Source organism: Triturus cristatus, chromosome 6 (genome assembly GCF_964204655.1).
Source record: "Triturus cristatus chromosome 6, aTriCri1.1, whole genome shotgun sequence".
In the NCBI taxonomy this organism is placed as follows: Eukaryota; Metazoa; Chordata; class Amphibia; order Caudata; family Salamandridae; genus Triturus; species Triturus cristatus.
This window is the reverse complement of record NC_140589.1, coordinates 1676862981-1676885599: the sequence shown is the minus strand read 5'-3', so window position 1 is coordinate 1676885599 and position 22619 is coordinate 1676862981. Positions and strand designations below refer to the sequence as shown.

General features: G+C 47.4%; 1 protein-coding gene across 2 annotated transcripts in view; it reads right to left on the bottom strand.

Moving 5' to 3' along the window:
- The window catches only part of TRAF5 (TNF receptor associated factor 5), a 242013-nt gene that overhangs the window by 127438 nt on the left and 91956 nt on the right, over positions 1-22619 (bottom strand). For both annotated transcript variants that reach the window (XM_085612843.1, XM_085612844.1), the window contains one exon: positions 18813-18870. In XM_085612843.1, the coding sequence (XP_085468969.1) occupies positions 18813-18870 (58 nt within the window). The remainder of the gene's footprint in view (positions 1-18812; positions 18871-22619) is intronic.

The window sequence follows — 22619 nt, the reverse complement described above, 5'->3', positions numbered from 1 at the left end:
CTGTGGCGGGCCCGCGCGACCCTTTTGTGAACTGGAATGTGGTATATATGCTGTGTTTGAATACTTGCACCTATGTTTGACGTTTTTGGTTTAGCTTGTTGGGGGGTCCTGTTGGGAGAAACTTGGTGCTGACCGACGCCTCCTTTTTATAGGCTGCTGCAGCGGGTGGTTGACTGCTGCTTATTCGTGGGCGGCTTCACTGATTTTCGACATCTTTCAATTGTCAGCAGCACTGGGAATAAAAGTAAGACCGCTTACTCGCTAGAGATGCACAGTACACGCTGAAGATTTTATTGTATCTTAAGTTTACCTCCGAATGAACCACCGACCGGATGTGGGCCTTAGAGATATGTATATGTAATCTTTGTATAACCTACTTGATAGCGGCCTGCCTCCGGGTTGTTGGCGTGACGCAGTGTACACCATCTGTTGCATTTGTTCATAATAAATGTCTTACAACAAAAAAAACAAAAAAAAAAAAAAAAGGCCATGAAGAAACTTTGCCTCTGAGGTTGAAACATTGGCACGTGCACCTTATTACATATTAACATTGCTTTACTTGGCTGTGGAGATGGAGTGGTTTACAAAATATGGTACAGTATTGCTTAATGTGAATTCTCAGACTTACTCCCAACTAATATTATTGTCTAAGATGCGCCCCTGTGCAGTGATCTATTTGGGGCATGCTGGGGTGTATAAATAGAGCATTTCTCAACATGAGGGGGTCTGTCAAAGAGAGAACTGAACCACTAAAAAGTGTGCTTTCATATTTAATTCTCATACTAAGCTGGCGGCAATCTATAGAGCTTGCCATGACCGCAAAAAGTAAACCGTTCTCTTTTTTGGTGCTCCACTGAACACATTTTTGCTAGGTGCTGTGGATTCTTATTTACACACCTATGAATCGAGCATTCCAGCTTGGGTATGGTGCTGTTTAAACCTACTCACGGCCATCTATGATCAGGTTAACACACCAATTCCAATGCCTTTGAGACTGTGCATCTTCTAGACCAGCAGTTCCGAACCTGGAGCCATGGCGCCTACTCAGAGGTTAAGCAAATGTTTTGAAAATGTAATAACATTAGCACATTAATAAAGGATATTTATATTTTTGGGATGGCAAAGTCATATGCATGGAAAAGATGTGTATACCCCTGCCCTGAGTGCAACTGTATTGTTATCTGGATTCCTAATGCTGATTTTATTTGCAATAGGTGAACACAGAACATGAGTGTGCACCATGACATAGGCCTGTCTCACGGATTGTGGTCTTGTTGGATCGGCAGGAGCACCCAAAGCACTACCCTCATAGTGGTGAAGGCAGTTAAGGAGCACGAGTGTGGTGATGGCAGCATACCGTGTAGTGATCAGTAGTAGTGAACAGGACCTTTTTACCCTGTGCCACTAGAGTGAGGACTACAGGCTTACTCGCCATTTTAAAAGTTCCATTGCTGTGTGCTTATCTCACCTTTAGCCTACATCAGGTAAGATGTGGAGTGCTGCACAGAGTAGGAGTAGGGGTTCTGCGTAAGATGTATGTGTGCCAGGGAAGGTAATAGTACAAGGATGCAGCAGTACTGTGCAGTTGACATGTGGTTAGTACATGTACTGAGTGTATGTATGCTGAGAGGAATACCGTACATGAGAGATGTAGGGCTGTGCAGTGTATGTGTGCATAAAGAATGTGCTGAGTGTATGTGTGCTTACATGGAGTACAAAATGAAGGGTGAAGTGTTGTGAAGCTCGCACATAGTGATTGTATGTGCTGGCAGTGTGTTTCTTTGTAAAGAGCACACCTTCGTTAAATATAGGAAAGTTTCAGTGCTGAACAGCGCGTGCAGACTGAGTGTGTTTGCTGGCTGCATGGGTACATGTAGGAGTACTATGCATGGAGGAAAAGTGTTGGACTGAAAGTGTGATCTGAAAGTACATTGAGCGAGTGTACCTCCAATGGTACATTGTATGGAGGACCCTAGGTTCCATTTTGGAAAGCTAGGTTTGCCTGGTAAAGACATGAAGAGGAGAGAAATCTCCCCAGACAGATTTGTGTATTGCTGCATTCCTGTGAGCTGGGTAGGGACACACTGGAGGGAAAAGAAAGAGACCCTCTGTACATTTCAAAAGACTGCTGTTTGATTCAGTGATAGATCACAAGGAAGGGGCCTGGACACATCTGAGGAAGGGAGAATGGGCTGATAAGAGAATCATAAAGAGTAGGGATGATGGTTATGGGATTAACCTTTTGATGCTCATAGCACTGTGGCTGACATCCAGGTGTGAACTCTGGTCACTCCCATGAATGTGGAAAATCAGCTTCGAAATCAGGCCTGCTGTGGCAGACCACTTTCTTGAAGAAAGATGAAATGGAGACGTGCAACTTTAAAAGAAGCAGAACCCCAACATAAAACTTCAATGACTCAGACCCTAAATAACATTAGTGTCTGGAAAATGACTATATAAATGACTGACTGACTGATTGTATTTGTAGAGCGCACTCATGCCGAGGCGTCTTGGCGCTAGGTAGCAAGATCTGGGGAAGCACCGAGGTTAGCCTGGTATGAAAAGCCTGGTTTTTATAGCCTTTCTGAAGATGGATCGCGATGGCTGGAGACGGAGGGAAGCAGGGAGGGAGTTCCATAGTTTGGCCTCCAGGATTGAAATGTGTTTACCCCCCCAGCTAGCCCTCTTGATTTTGGGAGGATGGACCAGCCCAACGTCCGAAGACCGTAGACAGTGCGCCGGGATGTAGCGGGGGAATAGAGATTGAACATCTTCTGTCCCGCCTCCGTAGAGGGCTTTTTGTGTACAAGGCAAAGAGCCTTGAACTCTACCCGACGTCTTACCGGAAGCCAGTGAAGTAATTTGATGCTCGCAGAGGTGGGATGGTGTTTGGGAAGGCCATATAGAACTCGGGCTGCAGCGTTTTGAAGTGATTGGAGTTTGTTGAGCTGTTTTACCCCCGTGCCCAGATAGAGTGCGTTGCAATAGTCTATCCTTGATAGAATAAGGGCGCCCACTACTGTTTTCCTGAGGGAAGGCGGAATTAATGGGAGAATTTTGTAAAGAATCTTGAGTGTAAAAAAACAGGCAGAGACCACTTGATTGATTTGGGGGGATGCAGGTGAGCCCGCCATCGAAGAGAAAGCCAAGGTTTCTAGCCTTGGTGACTGGTGAGGGGCATGTGCCAGCTTCAGGGGGCCACCAACATTGATTCCAGATGGAGGGTTTCTTACCGAACTCGAGAATCTCGTTTTTTTGGGTATTAAGCTTTAAAAATTGACCCTCATCCATGACATTACAGAGGAGAGACAGTCGCGGAACCGCTCGGCTGACATATTGTCATTTTGCGTAACCGACACCAGTAGTTGTGTATCGTCGGCATAGGATACGAGCACTAGGCCATGACTCTTGATCAGTCTGGCCAATGGAGTTACATAGATGTTAAAAAGGGTGGACGAAAGTGCCAAGCCCTGCGGGACTCCACCCGGGAGAGTGAACCGTTCCGATTGCAGACCTTCCCAGTGAATTCATTGTTCCCTGGAGTCGAGGAAGGAAGCGAGAAGGGACAAGGCCTTACCACTGACTGCCACGGATTGCAGCCTTGTTAGTAACACTGCATGGTTTACAGTGTCAAACGCTGCTGTGAGGTCTAGTAATATAAGGGCAGCTCTACCACCATCATCCAAAACCCATCGAATCTCTTCAGTTGCCATAATCAGGGCAGATTCGATGGAGTGTTGGGATCTAAACCCATGCTGGGTGGAGTCCAGCAGGTTGTTTTTCTCCAGGTGGATAGTCAGATCCTGATTAATGGCCTTTTCCAAGATCTTGGAAGTTATAGGCAGAAATGAAATGGGACCGTAATTTTTCACCTCCAAAGGATCAAGGGAAGGTTTTTTTAGTATAGGTCTGATACAAGCCAGTTTCCAGCCTGCTGGAGAGATCCCTGTTTCAATCACTAAATTGAGCAGAGGGGGTCAGTGCTCTGCCGACCTTTTTCCGCTGCTAGGTGTAGGATATATGGGGGGCACGGGTCAAGTGGGGATCCTGATTTAGTTAGGGAAAGTAGATCAACCACTTGCTTCACCTCCAAACTTGAATAATGGGTTAGGCTCCCATGGCAGGACTGTCTATCCCAAGCCTCAAGGGGAGTAGTCCTATTGACCTGGGGTAGATTCAAAAGTTCCTCGTAGACCTGATTTACCGTGGTCTGAAAGAAGACCGCTAGGATATCAATAAAAGTTTGGTTAGGGAGAAAGACAGAGTCCCTTGGCCGACTGGACAATGCAATGACTGTTTTGAATAATTCTTTAGAGGAATTAGAGGATTGAAGGATTTTAGCAGTAAAATAGGTGGTCTTGGCTAAAATTATAGCTTGCTTGTATTCATTTAAGACGCACCATAGTCTGATTAGTGCGCAAGGCTATAGGAGGAGCGCCAAATGCATTCCTTATGTCTGCATTTGATTTTTAACTCTGCTGAGTACCACGGTGCTGATGCGTGCCTTTTTTTCGCTGGCTTAGACACTTCAGGGGCCAGTGGATTTGTGGCCTGGATAATCCAATTGTTAAAGTCTAAAGCTGCCTGATTGGGATCAGCCTGGAAGGTAGGATTATCTTTCAAGGCTGCGGTCAGCTCTGGTTGAGAGACTTTTTTCCAAGCCCGGACTTTGCTCAGAGGGGTCTTATTCTATGGGACTGATTGTTGAAGCCGATATTGATGATAAAGTTGACAGCATAGTGGTCGGCCCAAAGAAGGGGTAGTGAGCTAGCTACATCAATATGTGTACTGTTTGTAAAAATTCCATTCAGGGTGTGTCCTACTTGATGTGTGGGTTGTTGCACCAATTCAGTCAAACCAAAGCTGGCTAGAGTGTCTATTAGATTTGAGGTATCCACATTATTTGTTACCTCTAAGTGAAAGTTAAAGTCTCCAAGCAGCGTAAAGAAATCATTATTGAGACAGGACTCCATGCGGCTTTGCAACTTAGTGACGAAAGGTCGCCTAGGTCCAGGGGGTCTATAAACTAGAATTCCTTGGAAGACTTCCCTATTATTTCGTTTTATGCTCAGAAACATGGCCTCTGCCGCCAAAAGAGGCTCGGGTGTCATTCTTATCTTAAAGCAAGCTCGATAAATTAAGGCGATTCCGCCCCCCGTAGTCCCAGTTCTGTCCAGATTGGTGACTAAATAATCTGCTGGTACTACATGATTCCAGTCAGGGTTGCTGGCATTGTTAGCCCACGTTTCAGTTAAAAAGATCAAGTCTGGGAGATGAAGTTGAATAAGACATTCAAGTTCGTTTTTGTGTTTCATTAGAGACCTAATATTGATTAGAACGCAATTAATGGATTTAGCGCAATTCGTGGTCATGTTATTATTTGAAGAGATGAAGTGCAGGTGAGGCCCAGCCTGTGCAGGATTAGACGCCCTGGTATTATTCTGCTGGGAGTTTAGGCTGGGCCTGGACATGATTGAAGTAAGTTGCTTGGCTCTGCACCTACCGCAATGCATCTGGGGGAAGGTGGAGGAATCTCTGTCCCGTCCTGGGTCCAGGCAGTCATCAGGTTTAATGGACAGTAGCTCCTCACGTGAATAAACCCGCATGGTTAATTGAGCAGGGGTTCTGGTGCTGGTCGCGCTCCGGGCGCCGACAGGCTTGCCTTCGGCGCGCCGCCGGCACGCCCGCCCGCTGCGCGGTCGCAGCATCCGGTCTTTTGTAGGCGGAAGGGGAGGTTGAGGCCCCAAAACCTTTCCATCTGCCAAGCAGCCAGATGGGCTGGGCTGTGTGAGAAGGGAAACCTCTACAGGACTTCTGCCTATGACCAAGACTGGGGGCCAAGACCTGTTAGTCTCCCTACTGGGTGACGGGACATCACTCATGAATACCAAGACCACCTGCCCTGGCGACTGGAAAACCAGCGCATGCCTGCTTGCCAAAACCAGTGTTCCTTGTGAGATAGAGAACAGCGTTGGAGGGAGCAAAGTCCAGTGGGGAGCCGTACCGTGAGGGCTCCCTGTGCAAGGTGTGAGGATTAGGCTGAATACCAATCAGCCTGTCGCCTGTGTGCAAGACTGTTTTCGGTGAACCACCATATGCAAGGAGAGGACTGCCAAATACTGAACCATGCAGGTCTTGCTTTCCAGAACCGCCGCACTCCTGTGACTCTGTATGCTAGAGGGGGCCACCGCTTCAAAGAGGGCCAAAAAAATGTGACTGTCTTGGCTGCGGCGCATGTGCTGGGAAATCCTGTGCCCGGATGACCCCATTTAGTGGCAACCCCATATGCCAGCAGGGGCTGCCGGTACCATTGTTGTCAAAGGATTTGCACCACTGTTCAAAGGAGAGAATGAGGCTACAAATTATGCGGTTGGACCCTCACTGTGAGGGAACTGCCCCTCTCTCACCGTTTAAGACTGCCGGAGACGCTGTAGATGACGTCGCACCCCCAATGGCTCCAGTCAGGGGCTAAAGAGAGGATTCCTCCGCCCCCCCCCAATTGTACAAAGTCCACTTACCGCATCTTCACGAGCAGGGAGCTTCTCATCTTCCGGGAGACCTCCGGCAGCGCCACTTATAAAAGAAAGCGTGTGCCATCGGGCGCTGCCACTTGGGCAGTGAGCAGCCCGACCTCTCAGAATTGAGCCGGACTTGCAGGTGCACGTTTGAAGGCACCCACTGCATGGCTGAACTCTTCTGTGCTGCGAGAGAAGTTAAGATGTGAACTGGGCCAGTTGGGTTCAGGGGGAACTCGCTGCTAACTTTGCTGCAGCACCATTGACACTTTTGACTACGTTCCTTAAGGGTCAAAAGAGAGAACTCTTGAGTACGGCCTTATAGTTTGCATTCCCTGATGCGGCCACTAGTGAATGGGGAATAACCCTGAACATATTATACAATGGAGGGTGGGACAGTGATTCGCCTGGTAACTATTAGAGCCCCGACCTTGCATTTAAGTGTCACATTCCCTTGGCTGTGTAAAGTTAGGAATAAAATACTACTTTTTCATATAGAAGCAAGTATTTGGATGGACATTGATTTATTGTTCGTACTTTTGTTTGCATTTTGAGTTATGAGGCATGTTCACTGACCTGTATCTACGGGCCACTTGTATCAACATTTGGAATAGCGAGTACCTAATTGCGATTTTCAATGAATCGCAATTAGAGAATCGCTATTCCAAATGTATGAAACTCCAAGAGTTCCATACAGCGATTCGTAGGGGCTCACAAATCAATCTACCTCAGTAATATTGAGGTAGGTCGCAATTTACGACCCCCTAGGAATCGCTAAAATCATGGGGATGGTGGCCTGCTGGGGTCAGCAGACCACCGTGACTGCTTGTAAATAAACCAATCATTTTTTTTAAATGCAGCCCGTTTTCCTTAAAGGAAGATGGGTTGTGTTTAAAAAAAAAAACTTTTTAAGTTTTCTTTTCATTTTTTAAGAGCAGGAAGTGGTCCATGGGACCACTGCCTGCTCTTAAAAAAAAATTCTCACCACCATTCCCAAAGGGGAAGAGGTCCCTTGGGGACCCCTTACCATTTGCAAATGGGTTACCACCAACTTGAGGTTGGTGGTAAATTGCGAAGGTTTTGGGACCATATTCACGGCCACATAACATTCATACATACCGCTGCGATTTGCTATTTGGAAGGAACCGCCCTAAACATGCCCCAGCCAAATACCGAATACCGAAACCATTTTGCGATTCGGTAACAAGTTACCAAATCGCAAAATAGGGTTTGATACATGTAAAAAGCCTTTTTTGCTTTCACAAACGGGCCTATTCGGCGAATTGGCCTGTTTGTGAACACAAAATTGGTTGATACATTTGGCCTTACATCCCCCTGAAGGAGCCTTGACTGTTCGATTACAGTTACCACTGAGAGTCAAGTGCAGAAGGAGTACTGGGCGCAGTAGAGCGGAATCCATAGTAGGTCGGGCCACAGGACATAAGGAGTCAATCACCACGGTTGTGCCCAGTAGCCTCTGCTTATCCCTTGGCCCTCGGAAAAGGTTTCTGATATACATAAAAAAAGCAAAATTGAAAATGTATTAGCAAATCAAAAAAAGCTTTTTCAGTGAAAGTCTGACATAACCAAAACTACACAGGTGTTATCACTTATGTCAGAATTCTGTATTTTTACCCGAGGACATTTGCATAATCAGTTACAATAATGGTAAGAATGCTCAGTGAGTTAAAATCTAGGTGCTTTGTCTATTGTGATCCACCAGAGGCATAGCCAAAGCCTTTCGGGGTTGGGTAATAGTAGCACCTGTTTATATTCATCCATAAACAGCAGAAGGGTCATATGAAGGCTACGTAAAAAGATGTTTTTGTCATTATTTAATTTCCCTCAGGTGTGCAACGCTACAGTAAGTCGCATTTTAATAACTATAAAAGCCCTAATCATCCACACAACACTTCCTGACCTAAATGGAATAAATCATTCTGATGCTTGGCCTCCTGAGTATCATATAGAGACTCCTACCTTTTTAGGTCTCGGCTAGCGAAGGCTGCGCTTGCGAGAGATAATGACTTGGGGAAGAGGGGCTTGAACCCGCCCCTCTTCTCCCCTGTTCTCCATTGGCTGGCCTCTTGAATGCTGGCCAGCCATTGGAGAAGAGGTCCGTCACTCCGAACAGGCCCCGTCCTTTTCGGATTCGGGGGGGGGTGTTTTTTTCAACTTTTCTAATTATCTCCTCCAGCCAATGGCAAGAGGAGAGAAAAGCAAAACATGCCCCCGAATCCGGAAACGCCGCTGCCTTTCTCCGAGGCATTTCTGCTTCGCCTCGGAGAAAGGCGGCGGCGCTGGGACTGATTTCTTCAAACAGGCATCCCCTCTCCTTGCTGCTTCCGTCCCTGGCCGGTCTGTTTTCGTGTCACTTAAGTCTTTTAAATGGTGCCGGTATAGTTTATGAGCACGTTAGCATACTTGTTCCCTAAGTGTTTGAATTGTGATAATTTCTCACAAGTTGTAGTGCGAGGGATGCCGGCTTGCACCATATTTATACAGGCTCCTGCAGGGCTTTGCGTGTCACCGCGCCAGGGGGAGGGGGCGGGAGGATCACTCACGGTAGATGGCTTGGGTCCAGGATTGCACATCGTTGTTTGGAGCGCGTGTATCAATCACGATCCCTAGATTTTTTTATTTGTATTTTTATCCGAAATGCATGTGGCCCTGTTGGGGCCGGGATACCTCTTTTCGAGCGGCAAAGCCTCCCGCTGATGGAAGGACATCGGCGGGTCCAGGGGTACTGCAGGAAGCTAACGCACACGGCACACCCCCAGCTCGCTGCACTGGATCACGTCGGTGCAGCCATAGCTCGTCAGGCGCTGCCAGTGTGATGTGTGCACTGCAGGGGAGGGGAGGGGAGGGTTCATAAAAGGGAGCATCTGGCAAGCGGTAAGTGCCTAGATGGGGCCTTTGATTGCGCTATGAATGGAAATTTCGAAACACCCCTGTTTGCTCCTGAGAAGCACCGGCACACTCCCATTGAGTGCATAGCAGCAGTGCTGGCCTCACTCCAGTCGGAGTCGTTAGGGCCAAGGGCGTCCTCAAGGCACTACTTACAGTTACTGCCCTCAGTCTCACATGGGTGTCACAAATCTCTTCACTTACACTGAAGAAACTGCTGCACTGCATACCTGGAGCCGACAGGGGCCCGAAGGTCTCTCATTGTTGTTATGCTCAACCACAGTGCAGTGTATTGAGATGATTCCAGTGAGGGGGTTCACCGGGGGAGCGTGACGGCCTCTTGTTGATAGACATCAAGCTGCCCTGGGAGCCCGCATGCCTCGGCCATACACCCAAAGTAACGGACATTCTTTCCCAAGTCCTTGGCATGTCATCGATGAAAATAAACTACTCAAGGGCCCTCTTAACTGATCAGCGCCACTTACTCAGCACACCTTTCAACAAATGATAGGCTTCAAAGGGCCGACTGGGGACCCCCTCCCGGCTCGTTCAGGATTGGCAAGAGAGAACCGAGGCCTGCTTCAGAGCACTGCAGAAAGATGCGACCCCAGTAAAACCACCTCGGCCCGTGTAATGCTGTTGGAACGCACGTTCTTCTTAGCAGAGGTTGTTCAAAGAAATATGTGGATACCGGAAGTCAGCTGTGCCCAGTATTTAACTAAAACGGATCCAGAGGACGCATGATCAAATGAAGGGCCTGGCATCAAACCTTGGACATCCGTCCTCAATTTCAATTTTTAAAAGTGCTCTGCACTAAGTGCAATAAGACTGTGTTATGGCGTGGTCTCGGCATTGGTAAAGTTAGAGCTATTGGCATTGCTCATGACATTATTTTTGTTTATGTTTTTGTTTTTAAAACATTTAAAGAAACGGCATTGTCATGAGCAATGCCAATAGCTCTAACTTTAACAATGCCGAGACCGTTGCATTGTAAATGCTTGTTTCAATATAGCTAAAGCCAGGACCAGAACTAAAATGCTTTTTCAGACTTAACTGCTTGTGCAAAATATATGCGTTATTACATAGGTTGCTTACTAGGAATGAACACCTTTGTCTTTATTGTTCTCTGCGACCGATGTAACCTGGATTTACACCGTTTGATTTACTAGGAATAATCCACAGCGCAAGTGCTTGGAATAAGGAGGTGAGCACTTTATGACTGATTTAGTTAGGAACATGAACAGCTTGGGAATTACCACATTCATTTGTAGACCCATTTTGTAACAACCATTCAAAAAATGTGGCCTGCAGCCCAAAGTTTCAGAAAAACAAGCTTGTTTAAGTTTAACAAACACCAAGATGTCGTCCTATAAGAAGAGAACCTGATTTGATATTTAGAAACATCAGACAGGGGCGTGGCCAAGCAGCATGGTCAACAGGACATGAGCCTCCGAGCTCCCCGTCCGGCCTGCCCATAAATCCTGCTAAATCCTGTTAAAAATGATCCTCTGACCTACCTGGAATAGTCCCAGAGTGACCCAGTGCCGACTGGATCCCGCGATCCTACTCTGTTTGCTCACCGGCTGTAACCTCAGGGGCCGGGCCATGGCCCAGAAGGAAGGCAGCAGCTGCGGGGCTCATACCTCATTTACACTGGCCAGGGTACCTTGAACTAAGAGCGATACCAAAGATCGATCGAGGTGACGCCCACTCTGGAGACAGTGAAGATCGTCTGGGGGCATGGGGAGAGCTAATCCTTATGAGGATCGGCTCCCACAGCAGTCCAGGTGATCCCCTGCCCTTGGACAGTTAGAACCTGAGGCACAGTGGGGGTCTGAGTGGTGGCGGTCCCGTGAGAGAGATACACAAAGAAGAGCCTGCTGATACAACATAAGGGGAGAACCCTGCAACTAGTGTGTTGAGGAAACGGGGTTTGCGAGGGCAACTGGGGACCGGTGAGATGTGCAAGGACAAGGCAGCACGGTCGACGGGTGACAACACCATAACGCGGTACACCACGCCGCGGTACCCCTCCCAATAAATAACAAGGCAGACTGGTGGTGGAGAAGGGGGACTAGAGGACGGCGAGTGTGAGCCCTCCCACGCTGAACTATTGGCAGCTATCCAGGGGTTCAGGAAGGCCCTTGAGAATCGAATTGAAACAGTCTCTATAGATGTTAATCTCTTGAGAGCAGACCTACGGAAGGTGACGAAGAAAATGACAGCGGGTGAGGGGATACAGTGGACCTCAAAGGGGAGATAGCAGCGCTCAAGAAGCACGTAGCCCAGATGTCTACGACTATAAAAGCTCTGTAGCGTCCAGCTGAGGACGCAGAAGGGTGTGCCCAGTGCAGCAACATTAGAGTTTTAGGGTTCCCGGAGCGCGTGGAGGCAGGATTCGCAGAACACTTTCTGGAACAATGGATATGCACCCAATTATGACCCCGGGGGCTGTCTGAACTATTTACAATAGAGAGGGCACACAGAGCCCTAGTCCAGCTCCCTCCCCCACGCTCACAGCCAAGGGCTATCATCGCCAAAGTACTGAACTACTGCGACAAGGACTGTATCCTGAGGGCTGCTAGAGACCAGCAGAACATCACTTTTGAGAACAACAAAATCTCCTTTTACCCGGATTACACAAAACAGGTACAAAACCAAAGAAAAACCTTCCTGGGGGTTAAACGCAAGCTACAGAACTTACAAATTCAGTATATGCTTTTATACCCCGCAAAACTTAAAGTGCTGATGCCAGGCCAAGTTCACTTTGCCTGGCATCAGCACTTAGGGTACATTATTATTATTAGTCCGATTTATAGCGTGCATGGCTGCCCCAGCAACGGGGCGTCCCATCACGGCCCTGACCGAGACCCATACCCAGGAGGCAGATGCAGAGAAACCGCCAGATCTAAAAAGACTTAACAGGACCAGAGAACAGCCAGGTTTTTATCGCTTTGCGAAAGGCCAAGTGTTTCTGCATAGTTCTAATGTGAGCCGGTAGAGAATTCCAGAGCTTGGCGGCTAAGTTCCGAAAGGAGCGGCCAACAACTCTGGCTTTAAAAAAGCGAGGGACGCAGACCAGGGCGCAGCCGGCCGATCTTAGTGGGCGTCGTGGGGTATAAGGTATGATTAAATTCGCCAGGCCCAGAGGGGCCTTGCCCATCAGGATTTTATGCGCCACACACAGGGTCTTAAACTGAACGCATTTTTCCACCGGAAGCCAATGCAGTTTAGGGAGCTCGACCTAGGAAGCCCAACCAACAGTCGCGCCATGGCGTTCTGGACCCGCTGCAGACGCTTAATGCTGGTCTTATTAGCACCCAAATAAAGTACGTTCCCATAGTCCAGCCTAGATAAAATTAGGGCCTGGACTATGGTTTGACGTACATTGGGTGGGGAAAAGCCAATCACAGGTCTTAGACCGCGAAGAAGCCCAAAGCACACCCCCGCCACAGTCTTTGATTGCGCTTCAAACGTCAGACCATGATCGAACAGAATCCCAAGGTTCTTTACAATTGTTTTGGGAGAGGGCGCGGGTTTGAGACGCTCGGGCCAGCATTGTTTGAACCATAATTCATAATCCTTCCCAAATAGTAGAATCTCAGATTTGTTGGCATTGAGCTGCAGAAAATTACCCGCCATCCAATCTGCCACTGCTAAAAGATCCTCCTTAAATTTCTTCAGGTTAACGTCACGGTTCTTAGAAAAGGAAATCAACAGTTGGGTGTCGTCGGCATATGACACCAGTGCAAGACCTCTGCTCTTGGCTACTGCAGCCAGAGGGCGGACATAAAGATTAAACAGGAGCGGGCTAAGAACAGAGCCCTGTGGAATGCCCTGATGCAAGGCAAACTCTTGCGAATGGAACGGCGGCATAGAGACCTGAAAGGACCTTGCTTTCAAGAAGGAACGAAACCAATCCAGGGCCTCGCCCTCGACACCAATTTCCTGCAGACTAGCTATTAAAATTGCATGTGAAATGGTGTCGAAAGCGGCACTTAGGTCCAATAGGACCAAAGCCACGGAGTCACCCCTATCCAGACTGACCCTGATGGCTTCCGATACAGCCAGCAGGGCGGACTCAGTTCCATGGCGCACACGAAAGCCATGTTGCGAGGGGTCAAGAATAGCATTATGCTCTATATACTCCGAAAGAACCGTGTTGACATGGGATTCCGTCACCTTGGCCAGGAAAGGAAGCAGGGAGATAGGCCAATAATTGGCCGGCTCCCCAGGGTCCAGGGAAGGTTTCTTAAGCAAAGGCATAACTTTAGAATGTTTCCACGCCCTGGGGACCATCGCAGAAGATAGAGATAGGTTCACTAAACCAACAGCCCACGGGGAAATCACGGAATAGAGTTGACAAAATAAGGCAGGAGTCAGACGATCGGCAGGAGATCCAGACTTGATTTTCAGACAGAGTGCATCAAATTCGTTGGCAGATAGAGATGGAATGGATACCAAACTACGGCCGCCCAGGGGGCAAGAAATAGTGGCAGATTCACTCCCCACACACGGCTCCACCGGCGGCCGGTTGGAGTAAATCTGCTCAACCTTGGCCAGGAAGTGACGAACAAGCTCACTACACTGTTGGTTAGAAACTATCGGAGATGGTACCATAGAGCCTGCACTTTTCATACTATTGAGCAGGGTAAATACTGACTTGGCAGGGTTGACACTAGCCAGGATTTCTTTGGCCACAAATTCCGCCCGCACCTTCCAAATGAGGCGATGATATTGTTTAATAGCAGCTCTATATTCCCGCTTGGCCGAGGCGTCATATGAACGTCTCCAGGCGCTACATAGGGTACCCGCCCTGGAAAGGGGTCACAGGGAATAGACAGAGAGACAGATGGTACCATGCAGATGGGGGCACTGAATGGGCGGACCCAGACATCACCGGATGTACCACCAACCCCAACATTGGACCAACAATCACAAACTTTGGGCCTGACAGAGGAGGTTGTTCCAGAAATGCTACTGGAAGCTTCAACAGCAGTGGAAGGAGATTGAGAAATGTTCCGGATAGACTCAATCAGTGATACCTGGAACCTTTGATTGAACATATTGAGCATTGAGGAATACCTGTGATGCATATGAGGGCTGAGCGAGAGTGACTGCGGGTGTTTAAAGTTCACTAAGGAGTGTGCGGGCTCGGTGATGCGATGGGGGGGGACAACGGGACCTAGGGGAGGGTGCGGGTATTGCTAGGGTTACTCCAACAATGAGAACTTTTACTGGGATCACAACCATTAGATTCTCTTTAGGATTTGGGATTGTCGAGATAGCGGGAGGGTGGGCGACGTGGCTCATTACAAGGGGATTGTTTTTTGCCCCAGTTGGGCAATTGGGATGCAGTGCACGTCCTGGCACACACATGGGCTGGCCTCTGAACAGTGCTCGGTTGCATGGTCATTGCCAGAGGAGCGGTGTTGGGGAGTACAAATGCAATGTTGTGTGCTGTTTCGGTTGAAAGCGTGCAGTGTGAAGCAGCATTGAGGGATAGACAGGGCAGAGTGAGATGCATAATGGTTCAGTGGTGTTATCATGGCATCAGAAGTAAGATTCCTCAGTTGGAACGTTAGGGGCCTAGGCACATGTACCAAATGCTATAAAATCCACTCCTTTCTGAAGAGGCACCAAATATCTATTGCCTGCCTTCAAGAGACACACCTGGATGATGCAGGGGCCGACAGGGTAGCAAAGAAGTGGTGAGGCCAACTCTTTCACTCATCTTGCTCTCATACGCCAGGAAGACCTTAGTGTGGATAGCCCTGGGATACCATTTACCCTTACCTACTTGGAAGCCGATGTACAGGGCCACTTTCCAGAGGAACCTGCAGGGAACACTAGATGGTCGAGATATCCTCCTATTAAATGCATATGGCCCAAGCACGGACGACCCTTTGTTCTTTCAAGTTATACAAGACTTAATAACTACAGAGTTAGACATAACTCGGTCGTGGATGGGGGACTTCAATTGTGTGCCAGACCCAGACCTAGATAGGCAACCCCCCATACAGGGAACTAAACCACAGATGATTCGGACGCTCAGAGCGATTATGAGGGAACTGGATATAAGAGATGCCTGGCGAGAAAGGTACCCGGCCCAGAAACCATTTACGTGCTTCACCCCTACTCACAACACACATAGCTGGCTGGACAGGGTATTGGTGTTGGCAGCACCAGCCTTCCCGGAATTGACTCACTTGGCCAGGTTTTTGTCAGACCATGCCCCAGTGAGGTGTGTGGTGAGGTGGAATACCCCCCCACAAAAGGGTCCTCGACGGTGGAGTTTGCCCCCTGACTTACATCACGACCAGGTGGGAAGGGAGACCCTGTCTGAGGCACTGACAGACTACATGACAATCAACTGGGGTGGGATAACTAGCAGAGCCACAGAATGGGAAGCTGTAAAGGCGGTGGTCTGCGGAGTGGGAATGGGCTTGACATATGGGGGTCTGCCGCCAACTGCTGAGGGAGTTGAAGGAAGAGGAGAGCGCCCTGAATCAAGGCATCAGGAGCGGATGGCTTTCCGACAGAAGTTTACCAGTCATATTGGGTAAAACTGGCGCAGCCTCTGCTCCAAGTATTTGAAGAAGCGTACAAGTGGGTTCTATTGCCTCCAACAATACGCATGTATGATTTTGAAGCCGGTGCTGGACAGCAGAGACCTGGCAGCCTATCGCCCGATAACTATAATCAACTTTGATATCAAGATACTCTGTAAAGTTCTGGCACAACGTTTAGCCCAGCATATGCCAATCTTGATTAATGAGGATCAATGTGGGTTTATACCCGGTTGTAACACCGGTATGAACATGAGACGTTTAACTCCTGTTCTGCATGAGGTACGACATAGGGACGAGGAGCTGGCCCTGGTATCCATTGATCTTGAGAAAGCTTTTGATACGATTATCTTCTGAAGGTATTGAGAGCAACAGGGTATGGTCCGTGATTTAGGCGGTTGGTAAAACTCCTATATACTTTGCTAAGCGCTCGGGTCTGAGTGGGCCAGAATCACTCTGAGGAGTGGACCTTGGAGCGTGGCTCATTGAACCGCTGGCAATACAGGCACGAACTGAACTAGAACAGTGGGGTATTCTGATGGGAGATTTGCTCCACATGGTCTCTCTTTATGCGGGTGATGCCCTCTTTTAAGTCACCTCACCTCCTGAAGCGATGCCGAGGTTATTATGGCTTATGGAAGACTTCGGAGTGTACTCAGGGCTGCCCCTTAATAAACGGAAATCTTTGATTTTCCCATTGGCCCACCTGGCAACTGTACCCATAGAGCTAAGTGACCTGGGTTTGTGATGGAAGATGGAGCATTTCCATTATCTGGGTGTTCAGGTGGCATATGTAGATTCCCAGATATTGAGCCTCAATGTGTACAGGATGGTTGATGGACTAAAAAAGTCTGTAGTCTTTTCGAATAAACTGCTGCTCTCTTTAATGGGTAGACTGGCAATGGCTAAGATGGTTACACTACTGCGCTGCCTGTATATCCTCCGAAACATGCTGTGTCCAGTAACCATGTCGGTATTTAGGCAGTTGAACTGAGCCGGCTGTCGTAATAGAGTGCCGTTGGCCACTCTGAACCAGCAGTATGGTAAGGGGGGACGCGAGGCCCCTAGAATGGAACTTTATTACTATGCGACCCACCTACAACGCACGGCCCAGTGGCTGGAAGAGGGAGATAACTGGGAGACAAGACTACCTAAGGGACATCTAACGAAAGACAATGTCCCAGCGTCACAGATGTGGGGAGCAGAGAGGAGGATATGCCGTATATAGTCAAACAAACTGCGAATATCTGGCAAAAAGTTGTGGAGCGTGTCTTATGACATGCTCCATTCCATCGAGAGCTCCCAGTATGGATACTTGCCCCAGTGCGCAGTATGATGGAAAATCTGTCCTTTCAAGCATGGAGGGAGGGAGACTGTGAACAGGCGGCAGACCAATACCCAGCCGAGACATTTATCTCCTACGAACAGGCATGTGAGGCCTTCAGATTAGGCAGAGTCAATATCTCCACTATGCAGGACTGTCTGATTTATTCAAAGTAACTTGGCCCGTATATCCCGCCACCTCCCGAACAACCCTGATGCTGGATATAATGATCACATGTGGAGCGGGAAGTAGACTAGTCTCTCTCCTTTATAGGGCAGGATTCAACGGGCTCCCCCTCGGGCACACGCGGCATGGGACGCAAATTTGACTGAAACATTAGGTGATAAGAACTGGATTCTAATAACTGCACTCACCCACTCGGTGTCATTCAATGCACGCTTCCAATTAATACACTACAACTACTTACATCGCACATATATGACCCTAGAGAGGATACACCGTATAGCACCAGACCGGCCAGATACGTGCCCTAGGTGCGGTGAAAGGAGTACAGACTTTATACATTTAGCGTGGAAATGCCCTGAGGTTAATCAATTTTGGGGTCAGGTGGTGTAGAAGATGTGGAGGAGCACTGACATTAGTATTGAGGAGTCCACATCGCACTGCTAATGGGACATGTTCGGAAACCTAAAAGGCACAAGATGGCATTTAAACTCCTCCAGCTACTGATTGTATTATCGAGACGCGGAGTGGCAATAACTTGGAAGTGCAAGCGCCCTCCTGTGATTGAAGCTTGTCTGAGTGATGTGCACGAATGGACATTAGCAGAGGAAGCCCATATGAAAAATAGTCGAAGGGATCCCAAAGTAGAAGAGGATCTCGCAACGTGGAGAGAGCTTTGTAATACTTTGTTAACATCAGACTCCAACGCAAGTGATCAGGAAGAGTCAGGAATGTCTGAAGACATGACAGAGGCACAATCAGAGTGAGCGTGAGGCCGAACCTCTGTTCCCTGACGTTTTTACCATGTTAAAAAAACTCAAGGGATCCAACTTTTGTCATGACACACTGCTGTACTGTCTTACACATATGTGTTCATAACACTGTACACTAGTTTCATAGGTGTTGAAAAGATAAATAAAGGTACTAAAAAAATAAAAAATAAAAATGTGACGAGACATTCACAGGAATACAATCGCCACCGAGGTAAGACCACAAGGTACCATAGGTACAGAAGTATTTCCCCCATTTCACATTAACACCACTTCACCTATGTTCGGGAGAGGAAAACTGCCCAAAGCAATGTTCTGGTTGAGACCATGCAAGCCAACACTGTTTATAAGTTAAGGAATATTATATGTGCAACTGTGTATGTTTCAAAAATATTCTTTCAACTTTAACTACAGACAGGTTAGTGACCTAAAATGAGATAAACTTGGGAACAACCAAATACGAAATACTTCCCTGTGCGACATGAAACAGCCAAAGACACAGATATGTAGCGAAAAGAGATTCAAAAGTAGTTAACTGCCTTACCTCATGAGGTCTTATAATTTCTTTATCTAAAGGACACGTAGGCTGTTCATCATGTTCTCTGTAAATACAAAAAAACACATATAATATACTTGCATATGTAGAAAATAGTGTATTTTAGTTAAACTAAAGCCAAGAGTAAGTTAGTTTGTAGCTGCCCAAGTATAGATTTACCATAATATATTGCTCTGTTGAACACACACCCTGGGCGTACAGACTGGGAGCATGGCATTGTCAAAGACAAAGGCTGCAATCAGATGCTGCTGTGCGTTGCTGAAAGCTGTATGAAGTGAGATCTGGTCATATGGGAACTGGACACAGAGCATGGCCAGAATAAATGCCCTGCTCCAAAAACTAAACGTAGTACTCAGGGAAAAGTGGGTTGGTTAAAGGCTATATACAGCGTTTCTTACTTTAGCGTGGAATCAAAGTATATCATTAAACCCACAGCCAAAATATTAATTGCAAATGTTTTGTAAGAGAAAATGAAGTTATGGTACTTTACGTAAAAGAGGAAATAATGGTTGATTTGAAAAAATAGGAATTTCTTTTAAACATATCTCCTGACTGGACGTTATGGTGTTTAACATAACAACACTGAAATGTGTCAGTTATGGTAAGGAATACAACCATAAATATCCCTATTGCACTGCTCACAGATGTCATCAGCAATTACATCATGAGTGATATCCATGGTGACATCACATCACATCCCCGCTGTAAACATTAATGACAGGACTATCGTTCCTGAACACCTTTAATCCCCCAAATGAACTGGGCACAACTTTGGGCCACACCCAGAAGGCTCTGTAAGCAAAGGCTAACATTTGCACAGGAGCCCAAACTGCGGGCCTAATTTATGAGGCCCCTTGCGGCACCGGAACGTCACTTTTTTGACGTTCCGGTGACGCAATGTGCCCAGGCATATTTACAAGGCAATGTAAAGCCACTTTACGTGGCTTTTCATGGCCTTGTAAATATGTACCCCTTTCATGGAGAACACTGCGTGAAAGGGACGTTCAATGGGTGTTGCTGTGGGTGTTCCCACGTAACACCCATGGAATCTGAAGCATTCCCAGATTTACACGAAATCGTAAACCTGGGAATACGTCACAATCTAACACCACGCCATCCTGCAGTACATATAGAAAGAGGAAATCACCTGAATTGATTTACTTTGTGCAGGAAGGTGTCCCTTCCTGCTGAAAATCAATCAGCCCTGCACCGCAGGCACTATTGCACCATGGTGCAAGGGTGCCTGCGATGGCGCATGGCAGCCCATTGTGCGCCGGCGCTAGGGAAAAGGACAGGAATGCACCGCATCACATAGATATAACGCATTCCTGCCCTTTTGTTTTGATGTAAGGCAGCGAGCGCAGCAAGATTCCTTGCGGCGCTGCCCTATGTCAAAACCTCATAAATGAGGCCCTGAGTGTGCAAGAATGCTGAGCTCAGCGCCCAACGGTGTCCAGTCCCTTTAGGCACAGGATGTGACCTGACCTCAACACCCAAGTCAATAGGGCTCTCTTGATGCTCAGCATGCTCTGGGTGCAGTGCCCAGTCCCTTTAGGCACAGGATGTGACCTGACCTCAACATCCAGGTCAATAGGGCTCTCTTGATGCTCAGCATGCTCTGGGTGCAGTACCTGCACCTAAGGCCTGTCCTCTGAACACCTTCTCCTAACACCCTCTAAACATAACCTTTAACCCTGTCCAGTAATATCTGTTTGAAGGTGGAGTGTGAGGTAGATATTTTGGTGTCATCCGCTTAGAGATGGTAAACGAAGCCTGTTGTAATGTCCAAAGAGAGGCAGTGATGATGCAAACAGAATTTACTTAGGGGGCCTACTCCTAAGGTAGTGTCCCTCAAGCCAACGACAAAATAACTGACCAATGTGGAACACTTTATACAAATAGTGGATGACGCAAATGAGACGGCAGCATTTTCTACATAATCTACAACAATTTCCATTTCTCATGGATGAAAAAACACATATTAAATAATACAAAATACCAGAAAAGTCAAGGACGTTGGAACATTCTTAGCACTCCAGAAAGCACTGAAGCATACCTAATGAACAAGTTACTTACCTTTAATAACATTCTTTCTGATGGATACTCTATCTAACTGCAGATTCTCTCCCTCTAAAAAACTCACCATCGCAGTGCTTCTGAGTGCCAATAGGTGGCCCGTGCGGTTCTGTACTGACTAAACACAACCCCATTGGTAATGGAGCGGAGCCGGAAACAAGCGCCACCTCTAAGCACTGACATCAGTTTTTGGTCTATTCTTTTTCCATGCCCTCAGACACATGGTTTGTAATGTGATGAATACTAACTTGGGACCTTTTCAGAAGTTAAAAAGCGCCACCCCACAGAACGGGGAGGTGGAAGGGCAGTGAGGAATATGTGGTTAGCTAGAAAATCCAACAGAAACAGTGTTACTGAAGGTAAGTTACTTATTCTTCTAACGGATACTTCTAACTGCAGATTCCTAACCTTAGTAACTCCCCAGATGGAGGGTCTGTGGAGTGGACTCAGACCAAAAAGTCCCTCAGGACCATTCGTACTTGACCTGGTTGTCAAGGCAGTAGAGCGTTGTGAATGGAACATGTGCACTGATGCCCATGCCGCAGCCTGAAATATATCAAGTACAGGCACTCTGTGTGTCAACGCAGTGGTAGAAGCCCTAGTCCTGGTGAAATGGGCTACTAGACATTTCAGAGGCTGCTTATTGGCCAGTGGGTAGTAAATCTTAATGTAGAGGACTTTCCACTTCGACCGGGTCCTATTCTGCACAGCCTGCCTTTTATTTCCGCTGGAGAACCCCACAAACAGTTGATTGTTGACCGATGGTCCTTGGTATGATCAATGCACAAGCTGAAAGCCCTTTTAGGGTCCAGCCGATAGAGCCTCTCCTCCTTTTTGAAGAGGTGAGGGGGAGCATAGAATGTTAGCACAATGATGGATTGCTCAATGTGGGAGGGAGTCACTACTTTTGGCAAGAATGCTGCTCAAGTCCTCAGCACCAACTTGCCTAGGAAAAAGATGATGTAGGTAGAATGCATTTAAAGTGCCTAAAGTTCACTCATGTAACGTGTTGACGGAAAGGCAGTGAGGAAGATGGCCGTTAAAGCCTAGAGACGGATTGAAAAGCTAGGCATCAGCTTGAAGCGTGTACACATGAGAAGCATGAAAAGCAAGATACGGTCTCACACAAAGAGTTTGGGAGAAAATATGTATCAAGCCTTTAATAAAAGTCATTACAACGGGTAACTAAAACAAGGATGGTAGGTCCAGCAAACTTAAAAGCTGATAGGTACAACAAATAACCTTTAAATGTGCCCACTGCAACAACTTGTTGAGCCAAAGATATAACAAACAAAAGGACATATAACGGCTTTGTTTGAAAGGGTCAGTTCTGCCAACACCACACAAGCTACAAATTTGTCTCAGCACCCAGTATAAACAGATTTCGTAGAAGGGCACATGGCAGCAACAATGACATCTACCACTAGGCAGCAGATCAAACGCCGTCGGTTGTCGCAGCTGAATTTTCACACATGGAAGATTAGACTGCACAGATTCAGGGACAGAGACAGGAGGGCCCCACAAAGTTGTAGCATGATTGGAGGACGATGCTCCGAAAGTCTGAGTAGCACACTCTCCTGGCCCAATCCAGAACCACTAAGCTTACTTGGGCCTGCTCATTCCTGATCTTTTTTAGAACTCTGGGCAGGAGAGGCAGGGGTAGAGAGGAGCCCTGTGTTTCTTTCCAGCCAGAATGTACATCTTAACAAGTGGTCTTGC